This window comes from Molothrus ater, chromosome 13 (assembly GCF_012460135.2).
Source record: "Molothrus ater isolate BHLD 08-10-18 breed brown headed cowbird chromosome 13, BPBGC_Mater_1.1, whole genome shotgun sequence".
Taxonomy (NCBI): domain Eukaryota; kingdom Metazoa; phylum Chordata; class Aves; order Passeriformes; family Icteridae; genus Molothrus; species Molothrus ater.
In genome coordinates this window covers 3,345,927-3,371,387 of record NC_050490.2, presented here as the reverse complement: position 1 = coordinate 3,371,387, position 25,461 = coordinate 3,345,927, and the positions used below count along the sequence as shown (strand labels likewise).

The following is a 25,461-nucleotide window of genomic DNA, read 5'->3' as shown; positions in this document are numbered from 1 at the left end:
AGGGGACACTGCCAGCGCCACAGTCCCACATTCCCAGGCCATATGGCTTGGCATGGGCACAGTCAGGAGGGGTCACTCAGCCAGGGGACATTGCCAGGAGGGGTCACTCAGCCAGGGGACACTGCCCACACCACATTCGCACATTCCCACCGCCGCCATGGCCGTGCTGACCTTTCCTGAGGGCCGGTGAGACGCGGGGGTTGCCGGTGGCGCTGCCCGGCGCCACGCCGATGATGGGGAAGCGGATTTTGGGGGGGGACAGCAGGGAAGGAGGCCCCGGTGGGGATGGGGAGTAGCTGAACAGCGAGGAGCTGTAGCTGGGCCGCCGGCCCTCGCGCCGGTTGCCATCGATGGCGGCCTGGAGCTCGGCCGGGGAGCTCAGGGACTTCTTCTCACACTCGTAGGCATAGAGGTACTTCATGTACCTGGAGAGGGACACGGAGAGGGGTAAATGAGATGGCACGGGGACAGGAGACTCATCCCGAGGTGCTTGGCAGGTTTGGGGTGTTTGGAAGCATGGCTTGGTATGGATGCGCTCAATGTTTGTAGGGAAACGTGCCATTAGATATTCCTGATCCCATAAGGGTGGGGGAATTTCTTCACAACTGGAATATCCTCAAAGGATCACCGAGAATTCCCTCACAATTGAAATATCAGTGATAAATCACCCAGAATTCCCTCACAAATGAATTATCCTCAAAGAATCATCCAGAATTCCCTCATAACTGAAATATCCTCTATAAATCATCCAGAACTCCCTCACAACTGAAATATTAACTATAAATCACCCAGAATTCCCTCACAGCTGAAATATCATCTATAAACCATCTAGAATTCCTTCATAATTCAAATACTATCTATAAATCATTCAGAATTCCCCCACAACTGAAATATCAGTGATAAATCATCCAGAATTCCTTCACAATTGAAATATCGGCTATAAATCACCCAGATTTCCCTCACAGCTGAAATATCATCTATAAAACATCCAAAATTCCCTCACAACTAAAATATTGTCTAGAAATGATCCAGAATTCTCTCACAAATGAAATATCCTCAAAGGATCAGCAGAATCCCCTCACAACTGAAATATCCTCTATAAATCATCCAGAATTCCCTCACAACTGAAATATTATCTATAAATCATCTAGAATTGCCTCAAAACTGAAATATCCTCTATAAATCATCCATAATCCCCTCACAACTGAAATATCCTCTATAAATCACCCAGATTTCCCTCACAGCTGAAATATCATCTATAAAACATCCAAAATTCCCTCACAACTGAAATATTATTTATAAATCACTCAGAATTCCCTCACAACAGAAATATTGAATATAAATAATCCAGAATTGCCTCACAACTGAAATATTATTTATAAATCACTCAGAATTCCCTCACAACAGAAATATTGAATATAAGTAATCCAGAATTCCCTCACAACGGAAATATCCTCTGCAGTTTCCTCACAACTGAAATATTATTTATTTACAACTGAAATATTATTTATAAATCACCCAGAATTACCTCACAACTGAAATATCATCTATAAATGATCCAGAATTCCTTCACAACTGAATTATTATTTATAAATCACACAGAATTCCCTCACAACTGAAAAAAAGAGGCAAAAAGGCCAGGCCTGGAGGGAGGTGAGGGTGAGAATTCCCTTCAGGAGCTCATTAGGCTGAGGCACCATTTTTGCCTTTTATAGGCCTTACCTTGGCCAGTCTATTCTAAATATTTACTAATAATACTACTACTAATTATTATATTATAATATAAATGATACATAATATATAAAAGATGCTATATATTATTAGTAACAATAATATTTACAACTAATAATTTACTACTTATAATTACTACTAATAGGTATTTAGTAAAAGATATATCTAACAATAATAAAAAACTATCAACACAAACACGTAATAATAACCATCTAACAACAGACAAATACCCAGTAACAGCAAATATCCAACAACAAATGTTCAATACCAGATAAATATCCAATAATCTTAATTGGATTGTTCCCGTAATATCCACTGGGATAATTGGATTATTCCAATTGGATTATTCCAATAATATCCAATTATTGATATAACATAACAATATATAAATTAAAAATTATAGTGATTATATATTAAAAATTATAAATGTATTGATATATAAATAATATATAATCTATATATTATAAATATACAATATACTAATTATATATTTATATAAATATAAATATTCAAATTTATAAAATATTAATATATTTTATATAATAAATATATTTATAAATATATAAATATTTATCAGTTTAAATGTATACATATTTATGTCTATATAAATATAGTATGCATTTATTCTATATTTACATAATAGATATAATATTTAAATTTATGTTTATAAAGTGTCTATATATCTTATATAAAATATAAATGTAATTATAAATATATAAATATTTATCTATTTAAATATAGACATATTTATAAAGTATATATTTATAATATATTTATATAATAAATATGAATATTTTATTTTATATTTATAAAATGTGTAGATATTTTATATATAAATATATTTTTATATATAAATATTTTATTCTTAAATGTATACTTATTTGTATAAATATATATTATATATTTAGTATATATTTATATAATAAAATATTTAAATTTATATTTATAAAATGTTTATGTATTTTATAAAAATATAATTATATTTATAAAATATAATTATATTTATAAGTAAAATATTTTTATATTTTTATATATACATATTTATATTTATATAAATATGAATGTTTTCTATTTTGCCTTCTGAACTCACTGTGTGCGCAGGGTGAAGGCGGCGCTGGTGATGGAGGTGGGCAGGTTAAGGCCTTTGGTGATCTCCCTCCAGATCTTCTTGTTGATGATCTCCACCAGCCCACCCTTCTCTGTCACCAGCTTGTAAAGCATGTAGAGATCCAGGATCTGCTTGGCCATGATGGGGATCCTGTTGATGGGAGTTCCTGGAAAAAGGAACATGGAGAGGATGAGGGCACCACCTCGGGGGGATCCAGCTCTGTCTGCCCTCACAGGAGCAGATCCAGGATCTGCTTGGCCATCCATGATGGGGATCCTGTGGATGGGAGTTCCTGGAGAAAAGGAGCATGGAGAGGATGAGGGCACCACCTCGGGGGGATCCAGCTCTGTCTGCCCTCACAGGAGCAGATCCAGGACCTGGCCAGGCTATGATGGGGATCCTGTGGATGGGAGTTCCTGGAAAAAGGAGCATGGACAGGATGAGGGCACCACCTTGGGGAAATCCAGCTCTCTGCCCTAACAGGAGCAGATCCAGGATCTGTTGGGCCATGATGGGAATTCCTGGAGAAAAGGAACATGGAAATGATGAGAGCACAGGCAGTCTGGGGGAAATCCAGCTCTCTGTGCCCTAAGAGGGGCAGATCCAGGATCTGCTTGGCCATGATGGGAATTCCTGGAAAAAGGAACATGGACAGGATGAGGGCACGGGCAGCTCAGGGGGATCCAGCTCTCTCTGCCCTAACAGGAAATTCAGGGAATTTGCAGCCTGGCTCGAGGTCTTTCCATGGAAAACCCTTTCCTGTGGGTAAAGGGAATTAGCAGAGCAATAAAACCTGCAGCTCCTGGAATAGAAAAAGGGGAAGCTGGGACTATTGGAATGGGTTTTATGAGCTCAGGGTTAAAATCCTTGGATAAAAGTGCTCCCTCATCCCTCAGGATGTGCTGTTTGCCTGGGAACAGCAGAACCAAGGGAATCAGCACTGGAGAACATCTCTCCCCCACAGAATTCCATCCTCCCTCACATGTTCAACATTTGGAATAACCTGGAGATGTCACCGTCATTTTCTGAAAAATCCCTTCGCCAGGATTTCTTCTGCTGGGAAGCTGAGAAGTCTCAGAGAAGAATGAAAACAATAATTATCTGATAGCTTCTCCCTGTTTTGCTGCTTTGGAATGTGGGCTGAAGATTGTTTATCCAACAAGTGCTTGCTTGATTGGTTTCATGTGAATTGTTTTGACTTAATGACCAATCACAGCCAGCTGTGTCAGACTCTGAGGAGTCAGTCATGAGTTTTTATTATCATTCTTTGTAACCTTCTGTCTGTATCCTTCCTCTTTCTTTAGTATAGTTTTAGTACGGCATTTTTTAATATAATATCATAAAATAATGAACCAGCCTTCTGAAAACATGGAGTGAGACTTATCTCTTCACCTCATCCTGGGGACCCCTCCAAATACCACATGGAGAGGTAAAAACAAAGGCTGCTCCTTCCACAGAGCTTCCAGCCTCTCACTCCTTTTCCCACCCAAACAATTCCCTGACAAGGCCACAGCAGCTCTGAGCATCCCAAACCCAGGTCCTGCTCCATCCTTCCTGCTTGGTTCTGTGTATTTTGGGTTAATGTGGAAGAAAATCTGATTTTTAACCTCCCCCTTTGGCAGCTCCTGGAAGTGCCAACGCCCAAACTGAGGAGATTTAGGCACGGAGAGGAAGAAGGAATAATAAAAAGCTGAAGTGGCAGAGCTTTTATTTGGCCTGGGAAACTCTGTCCTGGATCAAAGGGCCGCCCAGCCCATCCTGTCCCCACAATGGGCAGCCCCAGCCTGGCAGGAAGGCTGGGAGGGGGGCAGGGGACAATTGTGGAATCCCCAGTCCCCAGGGGAGGCTGGTGCCACTGCTGGCAGCCCCTGATCCCCCCGTTTATGGCCCTATAAATGAGTTTATTCCGTGCCATGAAAGGAGCCCTGCAGATGTCCTTGTCAGACATCCAAGGGGGATTTTTTTTTCCCTGTCTTTTCTTTGGGAATCCCATTAGGCATTAGTAGCTTGTGGTGCCAATTCCCACAGGTTAACGAGATGCTGGATAAAACAGCCCAGTTTTGCAGCTCTAAAGGGCTGAAAACCTCACAGATTCAAAGTGTTCCAATTTATATCAATCCCAGCCTCTTTCCTTGTCCAAGGAGCAGATCTCACAACCCCTTCCCATATTTCAGGGGCACAGATCCCTCAGGGAGCACAGAGGGAAATCCAAACCCTTCAAACTCTCTGTGGCTCCATCCCTGCCTCCCAAAAATCCTCAATTTCCTCTGTTTTTTCCTGAGCATCCATTTTGTCTCAGGGTGACAGCAGCACTGGGAATCAGGGCATGATCAAGTTACCTCCAGCTGTCACTCATCACCTGAGTCACACCCGCAGGGAAAACAGGGAAATATTTCCTTCCAAAGCCCCCAGGACACCCCGAAAATTCCCCTCCTTTCATTAATTAGCCACAGCAGCAAAGCCTTTGCTGGGCTGGGGGAGGATGAAGCCCCTCTCAGCCCAGTTTTCCCAATCCAATTAAAGGAATGGCATTAATTTGTCCAGCAGGGACTTTGATCCAGATGGAGAGTGAGGGGGAAGAGCTATGAAAAAAGCTCTCAGCAACTGAGAAAATACTAACAAATATCTGCTTTGTAATACCTTGCCTTTCCCCCAAACACACTTCTACCTTTCTCCAGATCCCCCCAGCTCAGCAGCTGAGAAAATACACAAATTATTAATCCAGATACTCCTGTGAGAGGCACAAACATCACCTGCATCAATGGGAATGAGGGCTGAAGCAATTCCAGGGAGCTGGAGCAGGAAAAGTGAGGGGGTCTGACCTCCCTGAATCACCTCAGCACCCCCTGAACACCTTCTCTCCCTCAACTGGGCTTTAAATAGGAGCAAAGTGCCCCAAATTTTCATTTATAAACCCAGCTAAATCGAGATTATAAATGTGTGTTTCCATCTAAAACTCAGCTAAACAGGGCTTTTATACAGAAACGTGCATTTATAAACTCCATTACACAGAGAATATAAATTAATCCACCGAGAAATAACCTCAAATTTGGGTTTCCCCCGCCAAAATAAAATTTCTTTGTGCAGCTGAGAAACTTTACAGCAGGGACAGAACTGTCCCAGGAGCTGCAATAATTTCAGCTGAAGACAGCTTCCCTCTCTCAGCTTTGCTTTAAACAGCCCCAAAATTTCATTTATAAACCCAGCTACACAGGGATTTACGCAGAAACACACATTTATAAACTCAGATAAAGAGGGCTTTATACACAAACACTCAGCTAAATGTGTTTACACAGAATATAAATTCAACCACTGAGATAAAACCTCAAATTTGGGTTTCCCCCCCCCAAAATAAAATATCTTTGTGCAGCTGAGAAACTTTGCAGCAGGGACAGAACTGTCCCAGGAGCTGCAATAATTTCAGCACTCCTAGGACAGCTTCCCTCCCTCAGCTGTGCTTTAAACAGCCCCAAAATTTTATTTATAAACCCAGCTAAATCGAGATTTAGATCAAAACACACATTTATAAATTCAGCTAAACAGGGCTTTAAGCAGAAACACTCAGCTACACACAGAATAGAAATTAATCCACTGTGATAAAACCTCGAGTTTGGTTAAATGATAAAATTTCTTTGTGCAGCTGAGAAACTTTACAGCAGGGACAGAAGAGCTCCCAGGAGCTGCAATAATTTCATCACCTCAGCACCCCCAGGACAGCTTTTCCTTAAACAGGACCAAAGTGCCCCAAAATTTCACTTATAAACTCAGCTAAATAAAGATTTAGATAGAAACACACATTTATAAACTCAGCTAAATAGGGACTGATACAGAAACACTCAGTGAAATGTGTTTACACACAATATAAACTAATTCACTGAGACAAAACCTCGAGTTTGGTTTCCCCCCCAAAATAATATTTCTTTGTGTAGCTGAGAAACTTTACAGTAGGGAAAGAACTGTCCCACGAGCTTGAAAAATTTCAGCATCCCCTGGAAAGCTTCCCTCCCTCAGCTGTGCTTTAAACAGGACCAAAGCGCCCTGAAATTTCATTTATAAACCCAGCTAAGTTGAGATTTAGATGGAAACACACATTTATAAACTCAGCTAAACAGGGACTGATATAAAAAAACTCAGCTAAACAGGGACTGATACAGAAACACTCAGTGAAAAGTGTTTACACACAGTATAAATTCATCCACTGAGATAAAACCTCGAGTTTGTTTTCTCCGCCCAAAATAAAATTTCTTTGTGCAGCTGAGAAACTTTGCAGCAGGGACAGAACTGTCCCAGGAGCTGCAATAATTCCATTTTCCACTGCAATAATTCCATTTTCCACTGCAATAATTCCATTTTCCACTGCAATAATTCCATTTCCCACGCGTTCCCCCAGCACTGCCCCACACCACCCCGCAGGTCCCGGTGAATTCCCGGTGTTTTCCAGAGGGATTTGGTGCCCCCTCCTCCCCCAGGCAGGCCCAGGGAAGGTGATAAAGGCAGGGTTTATTGGAAAGCCCCAGCGCTGCCACAGGAAAGGCTGAAGGGCAGAGCCCGGGCCGGGCAGGGCTGTCAGGGCTGTGATGGATTACTGTCATCTGGCAGCGCCAGGATTAATGAGCCCGGGGCCAGGGGGCAGAATTCCAGAGGGAAAGGTCAGAGCCGGGGCCACAGCACAAGACTTGTTGCCTTTTGATGGTAAACTCATTTTACTGTACTTGCAAGCCTCCTGCCCCGAGCCAGAGGAAGATCCTCCTCTCTGTTTCCTCGGAAAATAACAACTTCTGCCTCTCAGCAGAACCCCAGCTCCATAACTCGGCCCATCCCAGCCCCACCACTTGGCTTCCCAACTCCATAACCTGGTTCATCCCAGCTCCACCACTTGGCTCATCCCAGCTCTGTAATTTGGCTTCCTAATTCCATAACTCGGCCCATCCCAGCCCCATCACTTGGCTTCCCAACTCCATAACTTGGCCCATCCCAGCTTCATCACTTGGCTCACCCCAGCTCCATCACTTGGCTCACCCCAGCTCTGTAATTTGGCTTCCCAACTCCATAACCTGGTTCATCTCAGCTCCATCACTTGGCCCATCCCAGCCCCATCACTTGGCTTCCCAACTCCGTAACCTGGTTCATCCCAGCTCCATCACTTGGCTCATCCCAGCCCCATGGCTTGGCTCACATCAGCCCCATAATTTGGCTCATCCCAGCCACACCACTTGCTTCATCCCAGTCCTGTAATTTGGCTCATCTCAGCTCCATAGCTTGGTTCATCCCAGCTCTGTAATTTGGCTCATCCCAGCCCCATCACTTGGTTCATCTCAGCCCCATCCCTTGGCTCATCCCAGTTCTGTAATTTGGCTCATCCAAGCCCCATAACATGGCTCATCCCAGCTCCATCACTTGGCTCACACCAGCCCCATCCCTTGGCTCACCCTAGCTCCATATTTTGGCTCATCCCACCTCCATCACTTGGCCCATCCCAGCCAAAGGAGGGGCACAAGGAGTCTGTTCCCACTGGGAAAGGGAAGCTGCAGAGTCATCCCAAGGGCTCCTGGTTTTCTGAGCAGAAAGGCAGCCACAGTCCAGGTTTCTGGGATAAAGGGTTTCCCAGAGGAAGGCTGACTGGAGCCATAAACATCTCTGGCCTTTCAGGGAATGTCTCCTACAGAATTCACAGAATCACCAGGTTGGAGGAGACCTTCAAGGTCATTGAGTCCAGCCCAGCCCCAACACCTCAGCTAAACCCTGGTACCCAGTGCCACATCCAGGCTTGGTTAAACACCCCAGGCATGGGGACTCCACCACCTCCCTGGGCAGCCATTCCAGAACTTCATCACTCTTTCTGTAAGAACCTTTTTCCTAATATCCAACCTGTATTTCCCTTGAAAAGCTTTCCCCCCTTCCTAACCCCTTGAACTGCAGTAGATGTATCTGATTTGGTCCCTACAACTAGCAGAAATTCAGAACGACCTTAGCAAAATTGTTTTGTGTTACCCTAAAAATCACATCTGGAAAGTGATAGCAGTTTCTTAATTAGGTCTTATTGATTAGCACCTGCTTAATAGAGGAACGTGGGACAAAGTGTGGGTGCAGCCACAGGTGCCCAGATCACCTCCATGCAATGGGCACTTGCTCCAAAGCTTCTTTAAAAAATAAGAAACCATCAGAGGGGTTAAACAGCAACTGGGGAATTAGTCTTCAAGAAAAAGGAGCTGCCTTGAACAAAACTATAAAAAAGCACAACTGTTGATGAACTAAGTCATCACTAAGTCAATACAGCCTCCTCTGTTCCAGGGAGCCTCAGGGGTTAACCCAGAGGGACCTCAGTGTGTCCCCTCTGTCCCAGGCTGGAGCTCCTGGAGGGGCTGAGCCCCAGGAAAGCCTGGAATGGCTGGGATTACACCTGGCAATCACCTGGGCAAGGGGGCTTGGCACATCCATGGCTGAGGGATTAATTGGGACCATCCTCTCCCTCCCACCCCAGGGCTTTGTTCTTCTCCTCTCCACCCTGCCTTGGCCAGGCCTGGCAGTCAGACCTCAAGCTGGAGATGCAGGCTGAGGAAAACTGCCCCAAAAGTGGGTTTGAGGTGAATTCCAGGGAATTTTATGGCTTTCCTTGGCCTCCATGCCAGAGATTCCCTTCCACACAGGGATTTCCAGCAGCCTAAGCCACGACTTGTCCTGCACAAAGAGCATTTAATCACACCCAGCTCTGCTTTTTAATCACCTCCCACCTACCCTATCCAATTTCCTCACACAAGTGTCCATTTTACAGCAAGGAACAAAGGAGGTGAGAATCCCCACGGTTTGTTCAGCACAGAGATGTTGAAATCTCACTAAAATGAGATTTTTTCACTCCCACTGCAGTGAAAAATAGGCACGGAAACGACATTTTTAAGCCACAACCTGTAGCAGGTAAATAAAAAGCTGCTCTTCCCACTCCAAATATGTTCAGGGGAGATTCTGTATCAGGCAGCCAGAAGGAACAGGTTTTCCCCCCAGGAAATTGGGGAAGCCCACAGTGATTTAAAATAATACTGAGCCAAATCTCAAGAAAAACAGAATTTCATGTTTCATCTTTGAAGGGAGGCACAGTAATTCCGTAGGGTGTGGGAATTCCCAGCTGAACTGAGGGAAAATTCATTTTACAGCAGCAAATCAGCTCCACCCCTGCACTGTCTCAGCTCCTGGTTTGCTCAAATCCTTCTCCAAGGAGAAATCCTGGCTGGTTCAGGGGTTCAGCCTGAGACTTATGGGGTTTGGTTCTCCAGAGCTGGCAGAAAAAGGAACAGGGACCCCATGGAGAGCTGCAATCCCTGGAATGGAGATCGCAGGGAGGGTTGCAACCCCTGGAATGGAGATCCCAGGGAGGGTTGCAACCCCTGGAATGGAGATCCCAGGGAGAACTTCAATCCCTGGAATGGAGATCCCAGGGAGAACTGCAATCCCTGATCCTGCCCTGATCCCAGGGGGAGCTGCACTCCCTGCCCCTGCCCTGGACCAGGACCCCACAGAGAGCTGCAATCTTTGAAGAGAGAAAACAAGAGATATGGGACTTCATAACCTGAAGCTGTAATTGACAATTAACTCCAATATGCAAATGGAGCAGAACTTATAAAAGTCATGAGAGACCTCGTGATCAGCTGTCCATTTTTGTGACCATTTTGGGTCTATCTTGGGTGCAGCCCTGGCTGGGCTCTTGTGCTGCCCAAAGTGAATCCATTGAGGAGATCCTTTCTATAAATCCCTGCTTTATTCTTGAGCTCACTCTAGTCCCTGTTGTAGCTCAGCCTTCCCAAGGCATCACCCCCAGCCCTGCTGTCCCACCCTCCCTGTGCCCACCTGCCCCTCCCAGGAACAAAACCCCACAAAGGCCAGTTCCAGCCTCCTAGAAAGAAAACCCCACAAAAGCCAGTTCCAGCTTGTCTCTGGTGTCCCCTTCTAGGAACAAAACCCCACAAAAGGCAGTTCCAGCTTCCCAGGAACAAAACCCCACAAAGGCCAGTTCCAGCCTCCTAGAAAGAAAACTCCACAAAAGCCAGTGCCAGCTTCTCTCTGGTGTCCCCTCCCAGGAACAAAACCCCACAAAGGCCAGTGCCAGCCTCCCTCTGGTCCCCTTCCATGGTTTCTGCAGCTCCAGGGCCCTTTTATGGCTTTTGGGAACAGCCCTACACATCTGATCTGTGTTAGAGCTGTTCCACGGCTGCCCCTTCCCAGGGGCATCCCAAAACCATCCCAAGCTTTTCATCCCTGCAGCTCCTGTGAAATCCCATTAATCTTTGCAGTTTCTGCTCCCTCAGCTCCTCCTGGACAGCAGCAAATCCCTGGGTTTAGGTTTTTACAGTGGGATTTTTATTGGCAGAGCTGCTTCCCGGCCCCACAGACACCAGGGGCAAATTGAGCAGCTCTTCACACTCTGCTCTCAGGAGAGGAGCTGCATTTGGGGTTTTTTGGGAACAAAGCAGTTCTTCAGCCCAGAATTGGGATTTTAGAAAAACTGTGCTCTCAGGAGAGCTGGATTTGGGGTTTTTGGGGAACCATGCAGCTCTTCAGAATGGGATAGGTTGTCAGAAACACTTTGCCATCAGGAGAGCTGGATTTGGGTTTTTTAGGAACAAGGCAGCTCTTGAGTCTGGGATTGGGATATTAGAAACACTCTGCCCTCAGGAGAGCTGGATTTGGGGTTTTTGGGAACAAGGCAGCTCTTCAGACTGGATTGGGATGTTAGAAACACTTTGATCTCAGGAGAGCTGGATTTGGGTTTTTTAGGAACAAGGCAGCTCTTCAGACTGGATTGGGATGTTAGAAACACTCTGCCCTTGGGAGGGGAGCTGGATATGGGGTTTTTGGGAACCATGCAGCTCTTGAGTCTGGGACTGGGTTGTCAGATACACTTTGCTCAAAGAGGAAGAGCTGGATTTGGGTTTTTTTAAACCAGATTGGGATTTTAAAAAGACTTTGCTCTCAGGAGAGCTGGATTTGGGGGTTTTGGGAACAAGGCAGCTCTTGAGACTGGGATTGGGTTGTTAGAAACACTTTGCCCTGAGGAAAAGAGGTGAATTTGGGATTTTTGGGAACAAGGCATCTCTTCAGCCCAGGACTGGGATTTTAGAAACACTTTGCTCAAAAGGGAAGAGCTGGATTTGGGGTTTTTTTGGGAACCAGGCAGCTCTTGAGTCTGGGATTGTGATGTTAAAAACACTTTTGCTCTTGAGAGAGACAGATTTGGGGTTTTTCAGGAAGCAGGCAGTCCTTCAGAGTAGGACTGGGCTTTCAGAAACACTGAACTCTGTGCCACTGACACCTCAGGGGGACAAGAGAGCACCCCAAACATTCAGAGGTGCTTCTGTCACCCAACACCCCAATTAAACAGATTTTAATTATCGCCAGTCTGCTCTGAGAACTGGATTGGGATCACTGACACCCTGGGAATGCCCAGGAAAAGGTTCCTGGGATCTTCAGGGCATGGAAAATATCAGCAACTACATCAGAACGTGAAGAAATTGAAGGCAAATTTAATTTAACTTAATTCAAATTAATTAAATAATTAAAATTAATAATTAAATTAATTATTTTAAATGAATTAATTAAATTAAATTAATTTTTAAAATTAATTTATTTTATTAATTTAATTTAATTTATAGGCCAGATCTTCCTTGCTGCTGTCCTCAAATGCCAAGGGAAATGCCCCAAACTCCAGGATTTGTTTTTTTCCAGCCTCAGGAGGGAAGAATTCCCTCTCCTGCCCCATTCCACCCTTGGAATTCCATGAAAGGTCACTCACCCCTCTTCTGCATGAAGATGAAGAGGTCATCCAGGAACTCCTTCCTCTCAGGGTCGCTGTCCAGCTCGTACAGCTGGGGGGACAAAGCACAGTGAGGGCACAGAACATTCCAGAACTCTGGCTGCTTCCAGGGGGGAAGGACAGCACAGCAGACACAGAGAGGGTCCTGGGGGCTCAGGGGCCATGGCTGGAAAGGATCCCCAGGAATGGAAAGGATCCCTGGAATGCAATGGATCCCCAGGGATGGGATGGATCCCCAGGGATGGGAAAAAAATATGAAAATGAAAAAGATCCCCAGAAAGGAAATGGTTTCCCAGAAATGGAATGGATCCCCCAAAATGGAATGGGTGCCCAGAAATGGAAAAGATGCCCATAGATGGAATGGATCTCCAGAGATGGAAAAACAAAAAGAAAATGAAAAAGATGCCCAGAGCTGGAATGGATCAACAAAAATGGAATGGGATTCCCAGGGATGGAATGGATTCCCAGAAATGAGATAAATGTCCAGAAATGGAAAAGATCCCCAGGAATGGAATGGATTCCCAGAGCTGGAAAAGATCCCCAGAAATGGGATGGATCCCCAGAGATGGAAAAGAAAAATGAAAACGAAAAATATCTCCAGAAAGAGAATGGCTTCCCAGAAATTGAATGGATGCCCAGAGATGGAAAAATAAAAAGATGCCCAGAGCTGGAATGGATTCCCAGAGCTGGAATGGATCCCCAGGAATGGAATGAATCCCCAGAGCTGGAATGGATCCCCAGAGCTGGAATAAACCAAAAGCCTTCAGAAATGCCAGAAACCAGCCCAGAATTGATTTGCTGTGGGAATAATTTTTAAGTTACTATTTATATTCTATTATTTATACTGATATATAATACATATTTATAAAACAAATTTTATATGACACTTCTATAAATAATAAAGTTATAAAATATAAATATTTTATAAATAGACAAATTTATAGAATAGAAATTTTATATAATATTTATATAAATATTATATAAAATATAAATATTTATAAAATAGAACTATTTATTAATATTTATTATTTATAATTTGGGCTTGAAACAGCCAAATCATTAAAATGAATTTCTTTAGGCAGTGTATCCCAGAAGAGAGGAGCTTTTTGGGGCTGAATTCCTGGGAAGCTCTGAGACAGCAGAGCTGCCTTAGTTTAAACTGAACCCCTTCAGCTGCTGCACATTCAAATCCATGAGCACAGCATTCCAGAGGGAGAATATTCTTCTCCCAGCTGGAGAAAAACTGGATTAAAGCTTTTAAATATCCCAAGTTTGGTTGTTAATTCCTATTTCAATAAGAATTAAATACGGTAACCCCATACAAGGCAACAAACCAGCCCCAAACTGCAGAACGAAGCAATTTCCCCATAAATTCCCTGCAGGGAGGGCTCTGCCATGGGTCAGGGGAGGATTCCCCAAATTCCCCAAGCTCCCCAAATTTCCCAATTTCCCCAATTCCCCAGACAGACCTTGGCAAAGTCTCGGGAGATTTCCCTTCCCCGGCCGGCGTCGCCTTCGTCGCTCCAGCTCCCGCCGCCGTTCTGGGGAGCAAAAACAGCGCAGGATGGAGGGAGAGGCCCCAGGGGGTTGGGGATTTTTGGGTTTTTCGGGTTTTTAGGCACAAACACAGAGAAAAGCAGCTGCTGGTTCAGCCTGAGGTGGTGAGAAAGGTGGGGAGGGGGTTTGTGGTTTTGTTCCAGTTTCCTGGTGTTGGAATTCGGGGTATAGGGAATGTTTCTCTGTCTGGTCTGAGGTTTGATCCCTAGGAGAACACTGCTTTTTATCTTCATTTATGGAGATTAAAACGCTTCTAAAAAAAGATTTAAAACTAAAAGCTAAACTGGAATTAAAAAATTAAAATTAAAAGCTAAGCTAAAATAGAAAAATTAAAAGTAAAAGCTAAACTAAAATGAAAAAAAGCTTCTAAAACTTTGGGGTGGATTGGAATCTATGAGTGTGTGAAAGAAAGAGATATCTTATTATTTTATTGTTTAATAAAATGAATATATAAATAAATAATATATTTATACAAATAATAGATTTATAACATATAAATATCTATCGTTTAATAAATATAATTAATATATTATATCGCTATTTAATAATTATTACATATATAATAAATTATATCTAATATATATAATTTTATATAGTTTATATATCTAATATATAATAGAATAGAATATATATTATACATAAAATGATTATATATATTATGATGTCTATAATATATCATATCTATTATATATTATATATTATATATAAAAATATATAAATATATAATATAATATGTTGTATATTTTTATATATTATATACTATACAATATATATTATAATATAGATATTATATATATTATAAGTATTTCATTTTATTATTTTATTATACACCCAGTTTATTACAGGGTGAAAAACTTAAGTTTCAGGTTTTTGATATGGAGGTAGAAGGACACAAGATGGAAGATTTTGGGCGTTGTTTGATCTTATTCTTCATCTACTCCACTTTCTGCAGTGTTTGATTGGTTAGAAAGAGCTGAAATGTGGATCTTGGGTAAACAGACAAATAATTAGTTATTGGTAGAAAAGTTTAAGAGTTAATTAAACAAAATAGTTTTAAAACTTGTGTGTTTTGTGGTTTTTTGGTGCTTTTTTTTCCACACTAAGTTTGGTATATAGAGGGTGTGCTGAATTGTTGACAAGAGAAAAAATAAACAACAAACTGAAGACTGAAAAAACTAAAAGTTCTATTTGTTTCTTAAATTTTAACACAAAACTTTTTAGGGTTTTTTTTTTTTTTTTGGTTAAAATTTCCCCATGAGGGATTTCAAATCCTGGAAGTGGAATTTCTCCTCCCCTCCTGAGGAGCAGGATGTCAGCTCCTCTGTGCCTCTGCTGGGTGACATCCAGCACCTGCAGAGCTGATTTTTGCCCTCATGTCCCTCTTTTTTCCACAGAGCCCCTGGTGAAAGGTGTCACCCTTCCTTCCTGACCTCCAGACCATCCTCCCTGTGCTTCCCTGGAAAAGCAGGAGCAGAAGGAGGGGAATAATCCCTCTGGTGCCCTGACTCCAGGAGGATGTGGATTTTCCACCAGAGAAATGGAGAGCTCAGCTTTGCTGGATTAAGGCTCCTTAAAAGGATTCATCAGGTTAGGGCCTATTCCACTTGGGAATCACCATGCTGGAGTGGTCTCCAAAGGATGGAAACCAGCAGCTCCAGCTGGATGGAAATCCAGGATAGCCCTGAAATAAATCCAGGCACCCTGAGAACAACAACTCCATAAAGTCCTGGTCCAGTGCGTGCTAGAAAAGGGAAGAGTCAAATCCACCTGGACAAACACATGGGGAGAAAAGGTGCAAAACCCTCAAAAGCAGCCTCTGAGGTGCTCCAGCACCTGAAATAAAGCAGCAGCTCCAGCTGGATGGAAATCCAAAATAACCCTGAAATAGAACCAGGCATCCTAAGAACAACCCCAAAAAGTCCTGATCTAGCATGTGCTGGAAAAGGGAAGAGCCAAATCCACTTGGACAAACACATGGAGAGAAAGGGTCCCAGCACCCCAAAAGCACTCCCTGGGAATTCTGGAGGTGCTGCAGCACCCCAAAATCCCAGCACCATCTGGCTGTGAGGCTCCCGTTGAACGAGGAAGATGAAGAGCTCGTGCACAGCCCCGTGCCCCACCCCGAGCTCCCTAATGCCTGCTGATTGGGTTTGAGCCACTAATTGCTGCTGGAAAGTCAATTAGCCAGTGAGCCCCATCAACTGAGAGATTTTTAATGGGGGATTATTGGCACTTCTGTTGTGTCAGCTGTTTGTGGCACAGGATCAATTGCCAGCCCTCTCCAGGCTGGGTTTGCTCACAGGAGGATCCATCCCAATGTCCTTTCTCCCTGAGCCTCTCTCTCTCTCTCCAGCAGATTAAACCCACAGATTTTTGGCTAATTATGGAAGCATCCAGCTGCTCCTAAAACTGTTCACTAGGATCAAATCCATGGAGCAGCCAGAATCAGACAGAGGGGCAGGAAAAGGAGGCAGCAGGGATTTCCCAGCCTGGACCTTGCACACTCAGGGATTTGTGCAGGTTCAGCTTTCTGACCCTTCCCTGGATATAAATCCAGCAAATTCTGCTTCCAGAGGGAATTCTGGTCATGCTGAGAGCTTATTCCACTCCATTTGAGGGCAGGGATGAGAAAGAAGAGGGATTAAAGGAGGCAATTCCCTCCCACCAATGGGTTTGAACTTGGGATAATTCTCAGCAATAAAACTTTTAAAGACTCTGGAAAAGTTAAATAGAACATATTTGGGTTGTTTTCTATGAAATTAAAAAGAAAAAAAGCTGATTTGATCACAATGGCAGAGGATAAGCAGAATAAATCCATCCCATTTTCCACAGCTCCACCCTGGGATCTGCGGGGCACCTCCATGGAAAAGGAGCTTAGGGCAGCTGAGGGCACCAGGCTTTGGCCATATGGCCACCAAAGCTGTCACCTGCTGTCACCTGGTGTGACCTGGGCTGGGGCAGCTGCTGCACCTCCTCCTGCTGCTCTGGGGAGGGTTTGGGGACAATTCCCACCGCCAGGGCCACCAGAGCCCTTCCTGTGCCCCTGACACCTTGATGGCCACCAGAGCCCTCCCTGTGCCACCAAAGCCCTTCCTGTGCTCCCGACACCTTGAGGGCCACCAGAGCCCTCCCTGTGCCACCAAAGCCATCCCTGTGCCTCTGACACCTCAGGGAGCCTTCCCTGGGCCACCAGAGCCCTTCCTGTGCCACCAACACCTCATGGGCCACCACAGCCTTCCCTGTGCCACTGACACCTTGAGGGCCACCACAGCTTTCCTTGGGCCACCAGAGCCCTGCCTGTGCCACCAGAGACCCTTCCTGTGCCACTGACACCTCAGGGAGCCCTCCCTGTGCCACCAGAGCCATCCCTGTGCCACCACAGCCCCTCTGTGCCACTGACACCTCAGGGAGCCTTCCCTGTGCCACCAGAGCCCTTCCTGTGCCACCAGAGCCCTCCCTGTGCCACCAGAGCCCTGCCTGGTGCCCAGCCCAGCATTAACCCCTGAGCTGCCAAGGTGACCAACACTTCCCATCCTCTGCAGGACAAAAACCTTCCAGAGCAGAGGAATAAAAACTCCAGGCTCAGCTGCACCTCCTCACTTTGCACGGGGTTTTACAGGGGTTTTACAGAGGTTTTTAGGTTTTTTAGGCCAGGAATCTGCTGAAATACCCACCTGGGGATGAGCCCTCCCCTGCCCTGTGGGTTGAGTCAATGAAAAGGAACTGGGGCAGCAATTTCAGGATTATCAGGGAATCCACAGAAATTCCTTTTGTGGGCAGAGTTAAGCCTTAGGAAGTGAAACAGATGCTCTGAGAAAGAAAACTGTGGTAGAACAAACACTGATAAGATCAGGGCTGCTGCCCTGAGCTGCAAGTTCTCAGGCAGGGAGAGCCAAGGGGTAATTACTGCCCACAGCAGCTCCTGCAATGGGAACCTTGCTAATAACAGAGCTCAATTCAGCAGCCCCCAGCTTCAAAGGCAGCCCCTGAAAACATCTGAGTGATTTCAGGAATGGCAGGGAGGATGGGGAAGGGAAGGGCTGAGCTTTTACCATTAATTGCTTTTTTTTTTTTTTTAAATGAAGTTCATTGCATGTGTTTCCATGTGCAAACAGGAACCTGCTGCCTCATCCTTGAGGAAAAGCTGGGCTCTCTGAATTCCTCCTGCTCCCAAAGACTCAGAGGAACCAGGACTGATTTGGGGTGAGAAGAGGGATCCTCAGTGCCAGCCCAGAGCCACTGATTCACCCCAGAGTGAGAAAAACACAAGTGCAAGGGAATAAAAGATTCCAGCTGCTGGCAGCTCCTGAGTGCAGCCTGAGCTCCTGGGAGCTGCCACCAATCCCACAAACCAATGTGGCACTGAATTAATCCTACAGTGATTTGCCTGCCTCCTTCCCCAGCCTCAGGATCCTAACTCACCTCTGCAGGGGAGGAGCTGGGCATCCTCTGAATTTCCATTTCCCTTTCCTTTCCTTTCCTTGGGGAATCCTCTGAATTTCCATTTCCCTTTCCTTTCCTTGGGGAATCCTCTGAATTTCCATTTCCCTTTCCTTTCCTTGGGGAATCCTCTGAATTTCCATTTCCCTTTCCTTGGGGAATCCTCTGAATTTCCATTTCCCTTTCCTTGGGGAATCCTCTGAATTTCCATTTCCCTTTCCTTTCCTTGGGGAATCCTCTGAATTTCCATTTCCCTTTCCTTTCCTTGGGGAATCCTCTGAATTTCCATTTCCCTTTCCTTGGGGAATCCTCTGAATTTCCATTTCCCTTTCCTTTCCTTGGGGAATCCTCTGAATTTCCATTTCCCCTTCCTTTCCTTGGGGAATCCTCTGAATTTCCATTTCCCTTTTCTTTCCTTGGGGAATCCTCTGAATTTCCATTTCCCTTTCCTTTCCTTGGGGAATCCTCTGAATTTCCATTTCCCTTTCCTTTCCTTGGGGAATCCTCTGAATTTCCATTTCCATTTCCCTTTCCTTTCCTTGGGGAATCCTCTCAATTTCCATTTCCCTTTCATTTCCTTTCCTTGGGGAATCCTCTGAATTTCCATTTCCCTTTCTTTCCTTGGGGAATCCTCTGAACTTCCATTTCCCTTTCCCTTTCCTTGGGGAATCCTCTGAATTTCCTTTTTCCTTTCCTTTCCTTGGGGAATCCTCTGAATTTCCCTTTCCTTTCCCTCTTTCCTCTCCTCTTTCCTTTCCCTTTTCCCTTTCCCATTTTCTTTTCCCTTTCCCCTTCCCTCCCCTGAAATATAAAGTGCTCTGGCTCCCAGGATCAGGTCACATCCCCCTGCACCCAAAAATCCACAATTCCAAGATCCCTGAGGTCTGACAAGAAGTAACTCCAGTGAGGCATCAGCAGGGAGCTGCCTGCACCTAAAATGACCAAACCACCAGGTTTTCCCCCAGATCCCACCCCACAAAGGCTCTCACAGAGCAGGGAAACCCATAAAGCCCCAAACACGTCCCAAGCTCCTGGCACATCCCTCCTGGCACTTTGGGGCAAAGAAGTGGGATTATTTTGGCACAAAATGGTCGGAAACAGGAGAGTTTCTGGTCTAAAATACCAGAATTCTGAGTGAAATTCATATTATTTCCTTTAATTTTTGATTTAGGGCAGGAAGGATTTGCTGGGCTGGCCCTAAATCCAACTTTCAGCAGGGGCTGGAGGTGAGAGCAGCAACAGGGATAAATCCTGAAAATAAACACAAAATTTGCACTTTGTGTCCCCTCAGACTGACCTTCTTGGGGGGAAAGTGACCAAATTTGGGTCATCCTACTCTCATTTGGGGTTTGGGGGTTTCAAAACACACCCAGCTCGGAGGAACAAAGCAAAAACCAACCCGAAACAGACCCCGAGCTCCTGGCACCTCCCTCCTGGCACTTTGGGGCAAAGAAGTGGGATTATTTTGGTCCAAAACGATTGGAAACAGGGGAGATTCTGGTCTAAAATACCAGAATTCTGAGTGAAATTCATTTATTTCCTTTAAGTTTTGATTTAGGGCAGGAAGGATTTGCTGGGCTGGCCCTAAATCCAACTTTCAGCAGGGGATGGAGGTGAGAGCAGCAATGGGGATAAATCGTGGAAATAAACACAAAATTTGCACTTTGTGTCCCCTCAGATTGTCCTTCTTGGGGGAAAACGTGACCAAACTTGGGTCATCCTACTCTCATTTGGGGGGTTTCAAAACACACCCAGCTTGGGGGAACAAAGCAAAACCCCAAACACACCCCGAGCTCCTGGCACCTCCCTCCTGGCACTTTGGGGCAAAGAAGTGGGATTATTTTGGTCCAAAACGGTTGGAAACAGGGGCGATTCTGGCAGCACTGACCTGTTTGAGCGGCTCGTCCAGGCGCCAGCCGGGGCGGCCCGCGGGCGCTGCGCAGCGCTGGGCGGGGTCTGTGCCCGGCTCCTCCCTGCCCTGCTGGGTGCCCGCCACGGGGCTGGCACCGCAGCCCGCTCTGCCCTTGGCGTGGGCACCTTTGGGAGCGCGGAAACACGGCAGGGCAGAGCAGCTCTCCTGGCCGGGCACCCCGGGGCCATCCTCCAGCTCAGCGCCGTCGTCTTCATCATCCTCCTCCTCATCCTCCTCCTCTTCATCGTCCTCCTCCTCCTCAGAGTTGCCGCTGCTCTGCTCCAAGGGCCGGCCGGCTGCAGCGGGGGCTCTGCCCGCGGTGGGGACAGCGGAGGGGACAGCGGGGGGCACCCCCCGGGCGCGGGGCTGCCCGGGGAAGGGCGGCGGTGTCGGGAACGGCACCTGCGGCTCCCGGCGGCGCTCCCGGCAATCCATGGACACCGCCGGCTGCTGCTGCTGCTGTTGCTGCTGCTGTTGCTGCTTCTGCAGCTGCTCCAGCACCGCCTGCAGCTTCATCCCGCCGTGCGCATGGCTGGCGGCCCCGGCGGGAGCCGCGCAGGATCTGCCGGGGACACAAACGCTGCTGAGGCAGAGCGGCCGGAGCTGCTGCTTTCATCTCTTCCCCAGGAAGGGAGGGGATGGACGGAGCAGAGCCGGGGCTCTTTCCTGTGCAGGAGACCGTGAAACAATCAGCGAGGCTTTAACAGCCCCGGGCGGCAGCGGGTGGCGTGGGGTGGGGTGGGGTGTGCGGCTCTGCTCTGCCCCAAGGCGCCCCAGGGGCTGGTGCGGGACACGCTCCACCAAAGGAGCTGCTGCGAGGGCAGCGCTGGGGCTGCCTAAGAGGACACAGCCAGGAGGAGCTTGGCCACATTTGTATTAAAAAAAAATAAAAATCTATATCTATATATATATAGACACATACACACACACACATATATATATATGTGCATGCCAGGCTATCCCTGTGGATAGAAATTCTTCTGTGCTCTCACTCTGCGGCTAAATCCCTGCCGCTTCGTAGGAAAAAATAGAAATAAATAATAAAAAATAAATTTAAAAATAAGTTATATATAGGTACACATATACATATATTTGTAACCAAATATATATATAGATATGTATATATGTATATATATGCACACCCGTGCCAGGCTACCCCTAAATTCTTTTGTGCTCTCATTCCATGGTTAAATCCCTGCCACTTCATAGGAAAAAATAGAAATAAATAATATAAATAAAAATAAATTTTTAAATAAATTTTATATATATATATATATCCACATATTTATGTCTCTATATATATGGATATGTATGTGTGTGTATATATATGTATATACACCCCTGCCAGGCTATCCCTAAATTCTTCTGTGGCTAAACCCCTGCACTTCTTAGAAAAAACTAAATAACTAACTAAAGAACTAACTACAGAACTAACTAATTTAAATAAAAATATGAATAAATAAAAAAAGAAATAATAGATAAATAAAAATAAATTAAAAGAAATTTAAAAGAAATAAATTTAAAAAGGAAAATAAAAATAAATGTAAAATAAAAAAATAAAAAAAGAATTTAAAATAAAAAAAAGAATTTAAAATAAAAAATAAATTTTCAAATAAAAAAATTAAATAAAAAATTTAAATAAAAACAAATTTTAAAATAAATTAAATAAAAATTAATTTAATATAAAAATAAGGAAATATAAAAATGAAAATAAAATTTAATATAAATAAATACATCTTTTTAAAAACAATAAAAATAAATAAATAAATTTATTAGATAAATAAGATTTTAAATAAATAAATAAATGAATAAATAAATACAGCTGCTATGTGGGACCTGCTGAGGCAGCACTGGAGAGAGCCCAGCAGGGCAGCCCCGGGCTGGGAGCAGAGCTGGGGACAAACCCTGCAAAAAGGCACAAAATCTGCACTTTGTGTCCCCCAGATTGTCCTTCTTGGGGGAAAAGTGACCAAATTTGGGGTTGGAGGGTTTCACAACACACCCAGCTCAGGGGAACAAAGGAAAAACCAATCCCAAACACCGCCTGAGCTCCTGGCACCTCCCTCCTGGCACTTTGGGGGAAAAAAAAAGGATTTTTAGGGGGAAAAAAGAATTGGACCTTTCATGGCCCTGCCTCGCTTTCAGGGTCACTTTTGGTGTTTTTCCCCAGATTTTTGTGCCCCTCCCTCACTTTCAGGGTCCCCCCCATGACTTTGGGTGTCCCTCCCTCACTTTTTGTGGCTCTCCCCCATTTTTTGTCTCCCTGCCTCCCATTCAGGGTCACTTTTTGTGTCCCTTCCTTACTTTCCGGGTAATTTTTGGTGGCCTTCCCTCACTTTTTGTGTCCCGCCTTCACTTTTAGGGTCACTTTTGGTGTCTTTCCCTCACTTTCAGGGTCTCCCCCTGTCATTTTTGGCTTCTCTCCCTCCCTCACATCCCTGCCTAATTTTCAGGGTCACTTTTGGCATCCCTCCCTCACTACCAGGGTCTCCCTCTGTCACTTTTGTTGTCTCTCTCCCGTTTTTTGTATCACTCCTTCACTTTTAGGGTCACTTTTTGTCTCCCTCCATCACTTTTTGCATCCCTGCCCCACTTTTAAGGTCATTTTTGGCATCTCTGCCTCACGTTCTGACTCTCACCCCGTCACTTTTTGTGTCCCTGCTTCACTTTTTGTGTCTCTCCCTTATTTTCAGGGTTTCCCCTTGTCACTTTTTGTGTCCCTCCCCTGCTTTTTGTGTCCCTCCTTTGCTTTCAGAGTCTCCCCCTGTCATTTCTGGCATCTCTCCCTCACTTTTTGTGTCCCTCCCTCACTTTCAGGGTCTCCCTTCTGTCACTTTTGTTGCCTCTCCCCCATTTTTTTGTATCCCTCCTTCACTTTTAGGGTCACTTTTGATCTCCCTCCCTCACTTTTTGTGTCTCTCCCTCCATCACATTCAGGATAACTTTTGATGTCCCTCCCTCACTTTCAGTGTCACTTTTTGTGTCCCTCCTTCACTTTTAGGGACACTTTTGGTGTCTCTCTCTCACTTTTGCCGTCCCTCCCTCACTTTCAGGGTCTCCCCCTGTCATTTTTGGCTTCTGTCCCTCACTTTTTCTGTGCCTGCCTCACTTTCAGGGTCATTTTTGGTGTCTTTCCCCAGTTTTTTGTGTCCCTGCCTCACTTTCAGGGTCTCTTTTTGTGCCTCTCCCTCCCATTTGGGGTCACTTTTAGCATCCCTCTCTCACTTTTAGGGTGTCTCTCCCTCACTTTTTGTTCCCTTCCCTCACTGATAGGGTCTCCCCCTGTCATTTTCTGTATCCCTGCCTCACTTTCAGGGTCACCTTTGGTGTCCCTCCCTCACTTTTTGTGGCCCTGCCTCATTTTCGGGCTCTCTCCCCATCACTTTTTGTGTCCCCGCTTCACTTTTTGTGTCCCTCCGTCACAATCAGAGTCACTTTTTGTGTCCCTCCCTCGCGTTCAGAGTCACTTTTGGTGTCCCCCCCTCACTTTCAGGCTCATTTTTTGGGTCCCCCTCACCTTCACGTTCTCCCCCGGTTTTCAGAGCCTGTTCCCGCACTCCGGAGGGGCCGGGCCGAGTTTCCCCACCCATGGCCGGGTTTTAATGCCCCGTGCGAGCCCTCCCAGCCCCTTTAACTCCCGTTTTTAACCGGCTCTCTCGGCAAGCAGCGCTCGGGCACCGCCTGCAAGAGTTACCCGCACCGAGGGCTGGTAATTAATTAATTAATTAATTAATTAACTAATTAACGAACCCCCGTTTTACCGCGGGATCCACCGAGGGTTCCGACCCGACCCTCCCCTCAGGCGGAAATACCGAGGGTTCCCCCCCCACCCGCCTCTCAGCACCGCGGTTTCCCCCGTTACCTCCCGTGGCGGGTCCCGCCGGTCCGTGCGCGGCCGCCTCAGCTCCTCCTTCCTTCCTTCCGTCCTCCCCTCCTTCCTTTCCTTTCCTTTCCCTTCCCTTTCCTTTCCCTTCCTCCTTCTCCCCTCCCGCCCCTTCCTCGCCCGGCCGGAAGTACCGGAAGCGCCCACACCGCTTCCGGGAACGGCCCGCGGGGAGGGGGAGGGAGGGAAACCTGCAGCCAATCAGAGAGCGCGATGCCGGCCGCCTTCCGGTTCCGGGTGGTATAAAAAGCGCGCGCGGCGCGCGGGCCCGGCAGTCGCGGAGGAGGCGCCGCCGGGGGCTGAGGGAGTGCGTGAGGGTGAGCGGGCTCCTGCGAACGCTCGGAGTCGAGCGGCGCATCGTGAATGGCGTTTAGGGGTCGCACCGTATCTGTTTGAGCTTTGAGGAGTGGCTTGGGCGTCCCTCGGAGGGAGGGTTAAGGTCTCATTATGTCTGTTTGAGCTCTGAGGGTGGGTTTGGAGGGGTTCTCTGTGTCCCTTTGAGCCTTTAGCGTGGGTTTAAGCGTCTCTCAGGGGGATTTAGAGGCTTCTCCGTGTGTGTTTGGGCTTTTGGGGGGGATTTTAGGGGTGTATCTCTCGGGGAAGGGGTTAGGGTCCCTTCACGTCAACTTAAGCCCTCAGACGGGGCTTAGGGCCCCTCCATGTCTAGTTGGGCCCTTACGGCAGGGTTAGGGGTCCCTCAATATCTATTTGGCCTCTTAAGGCAGGGTTAGGGGTCCCCCGATGTATATTTGGCCTCATAGGGTAGGGTTAGGGGTCTCCCAATGTCTCTTTGGAGCTCTAGGGAGGGTTAGGGGTCCCCCGATGTATATTTGGCCTCTCAGGGCAGGGTTGGATGTCCCCCAATGTCTGTTTGGCCTCTTAGGACAGAGGTAGGGCTCCCCCTCATGCCTGTTTGGGCACTTAGGCAGAGTTGGGGGTTCCCCAATGTTTGTTCAGGCTCTGAGTGTGGAATTTAGGGTTCCCCTGTGTCTGTCTGGTCCCTCAGGGAAGGTTGGGATCCCCTGCTG

The 25,461-nt window shown here is 45.9% G+C and overlaps 2 protein-coding genes across 2 annotated transcripts in view; one reads left to right on the top strand and one right to left on the bottom strand.

Annotated features, from left to right (window-relative positions):
* Window positions 1-24,484, bottom strand: part of ARID3B (AT-rich interaction domain 3B) — a 30,289-nt gene extending 5,805 nt beyond the window's left edge. Inside the window, exons 1-6 of the mRNA XM_036389944.2 lie at window positions 24,413-24,484; window positions 20,527-21,112; window positions 14,111-14,182; window positions 12,621-12,693; window positions 2,822-3,005; window positions 172-425 (exon numbers count right to left, since the gene is read on the bottom strand). Of these exons, the coding sequence (XP_036245837.1) occupies window positions 172-425; window positions 2,822-3,005; window positions 12,621-12,693; window positions 14,111-14,182; window positions 20,527-21,066 (1,123 nt within the window). The 5' untranslated portion in view covers window positions 21,067-21,112; window positions 24,413-24,484. The remainder of the gene's footprint in view (window positions 1-171; window positions 426-2,821; window positions 3,006-12,620; window positions 12,694-14,110; window positions 14,183-20,526; window positions 21,113-24,412) is intronic.
* Window positions 24,485-24,652: 168 nt separating this feature from the next.
* LOC118690620 (actin, cytoplasmic type 5) overlaps window positions 24,653-25,461 on the top strand; it is a 4,634-nt gene continuing 3,825 nt past the window's right edge. The window contains exon 1 of the mRNA XM_036389454.1: window positions 24,653-24,750. The gene's annotated coding sequence lies outside the window, so the exon portion shown is untranslated. The remainder of the gene's footprint in view (window positions 24,751-25,461) is intronic.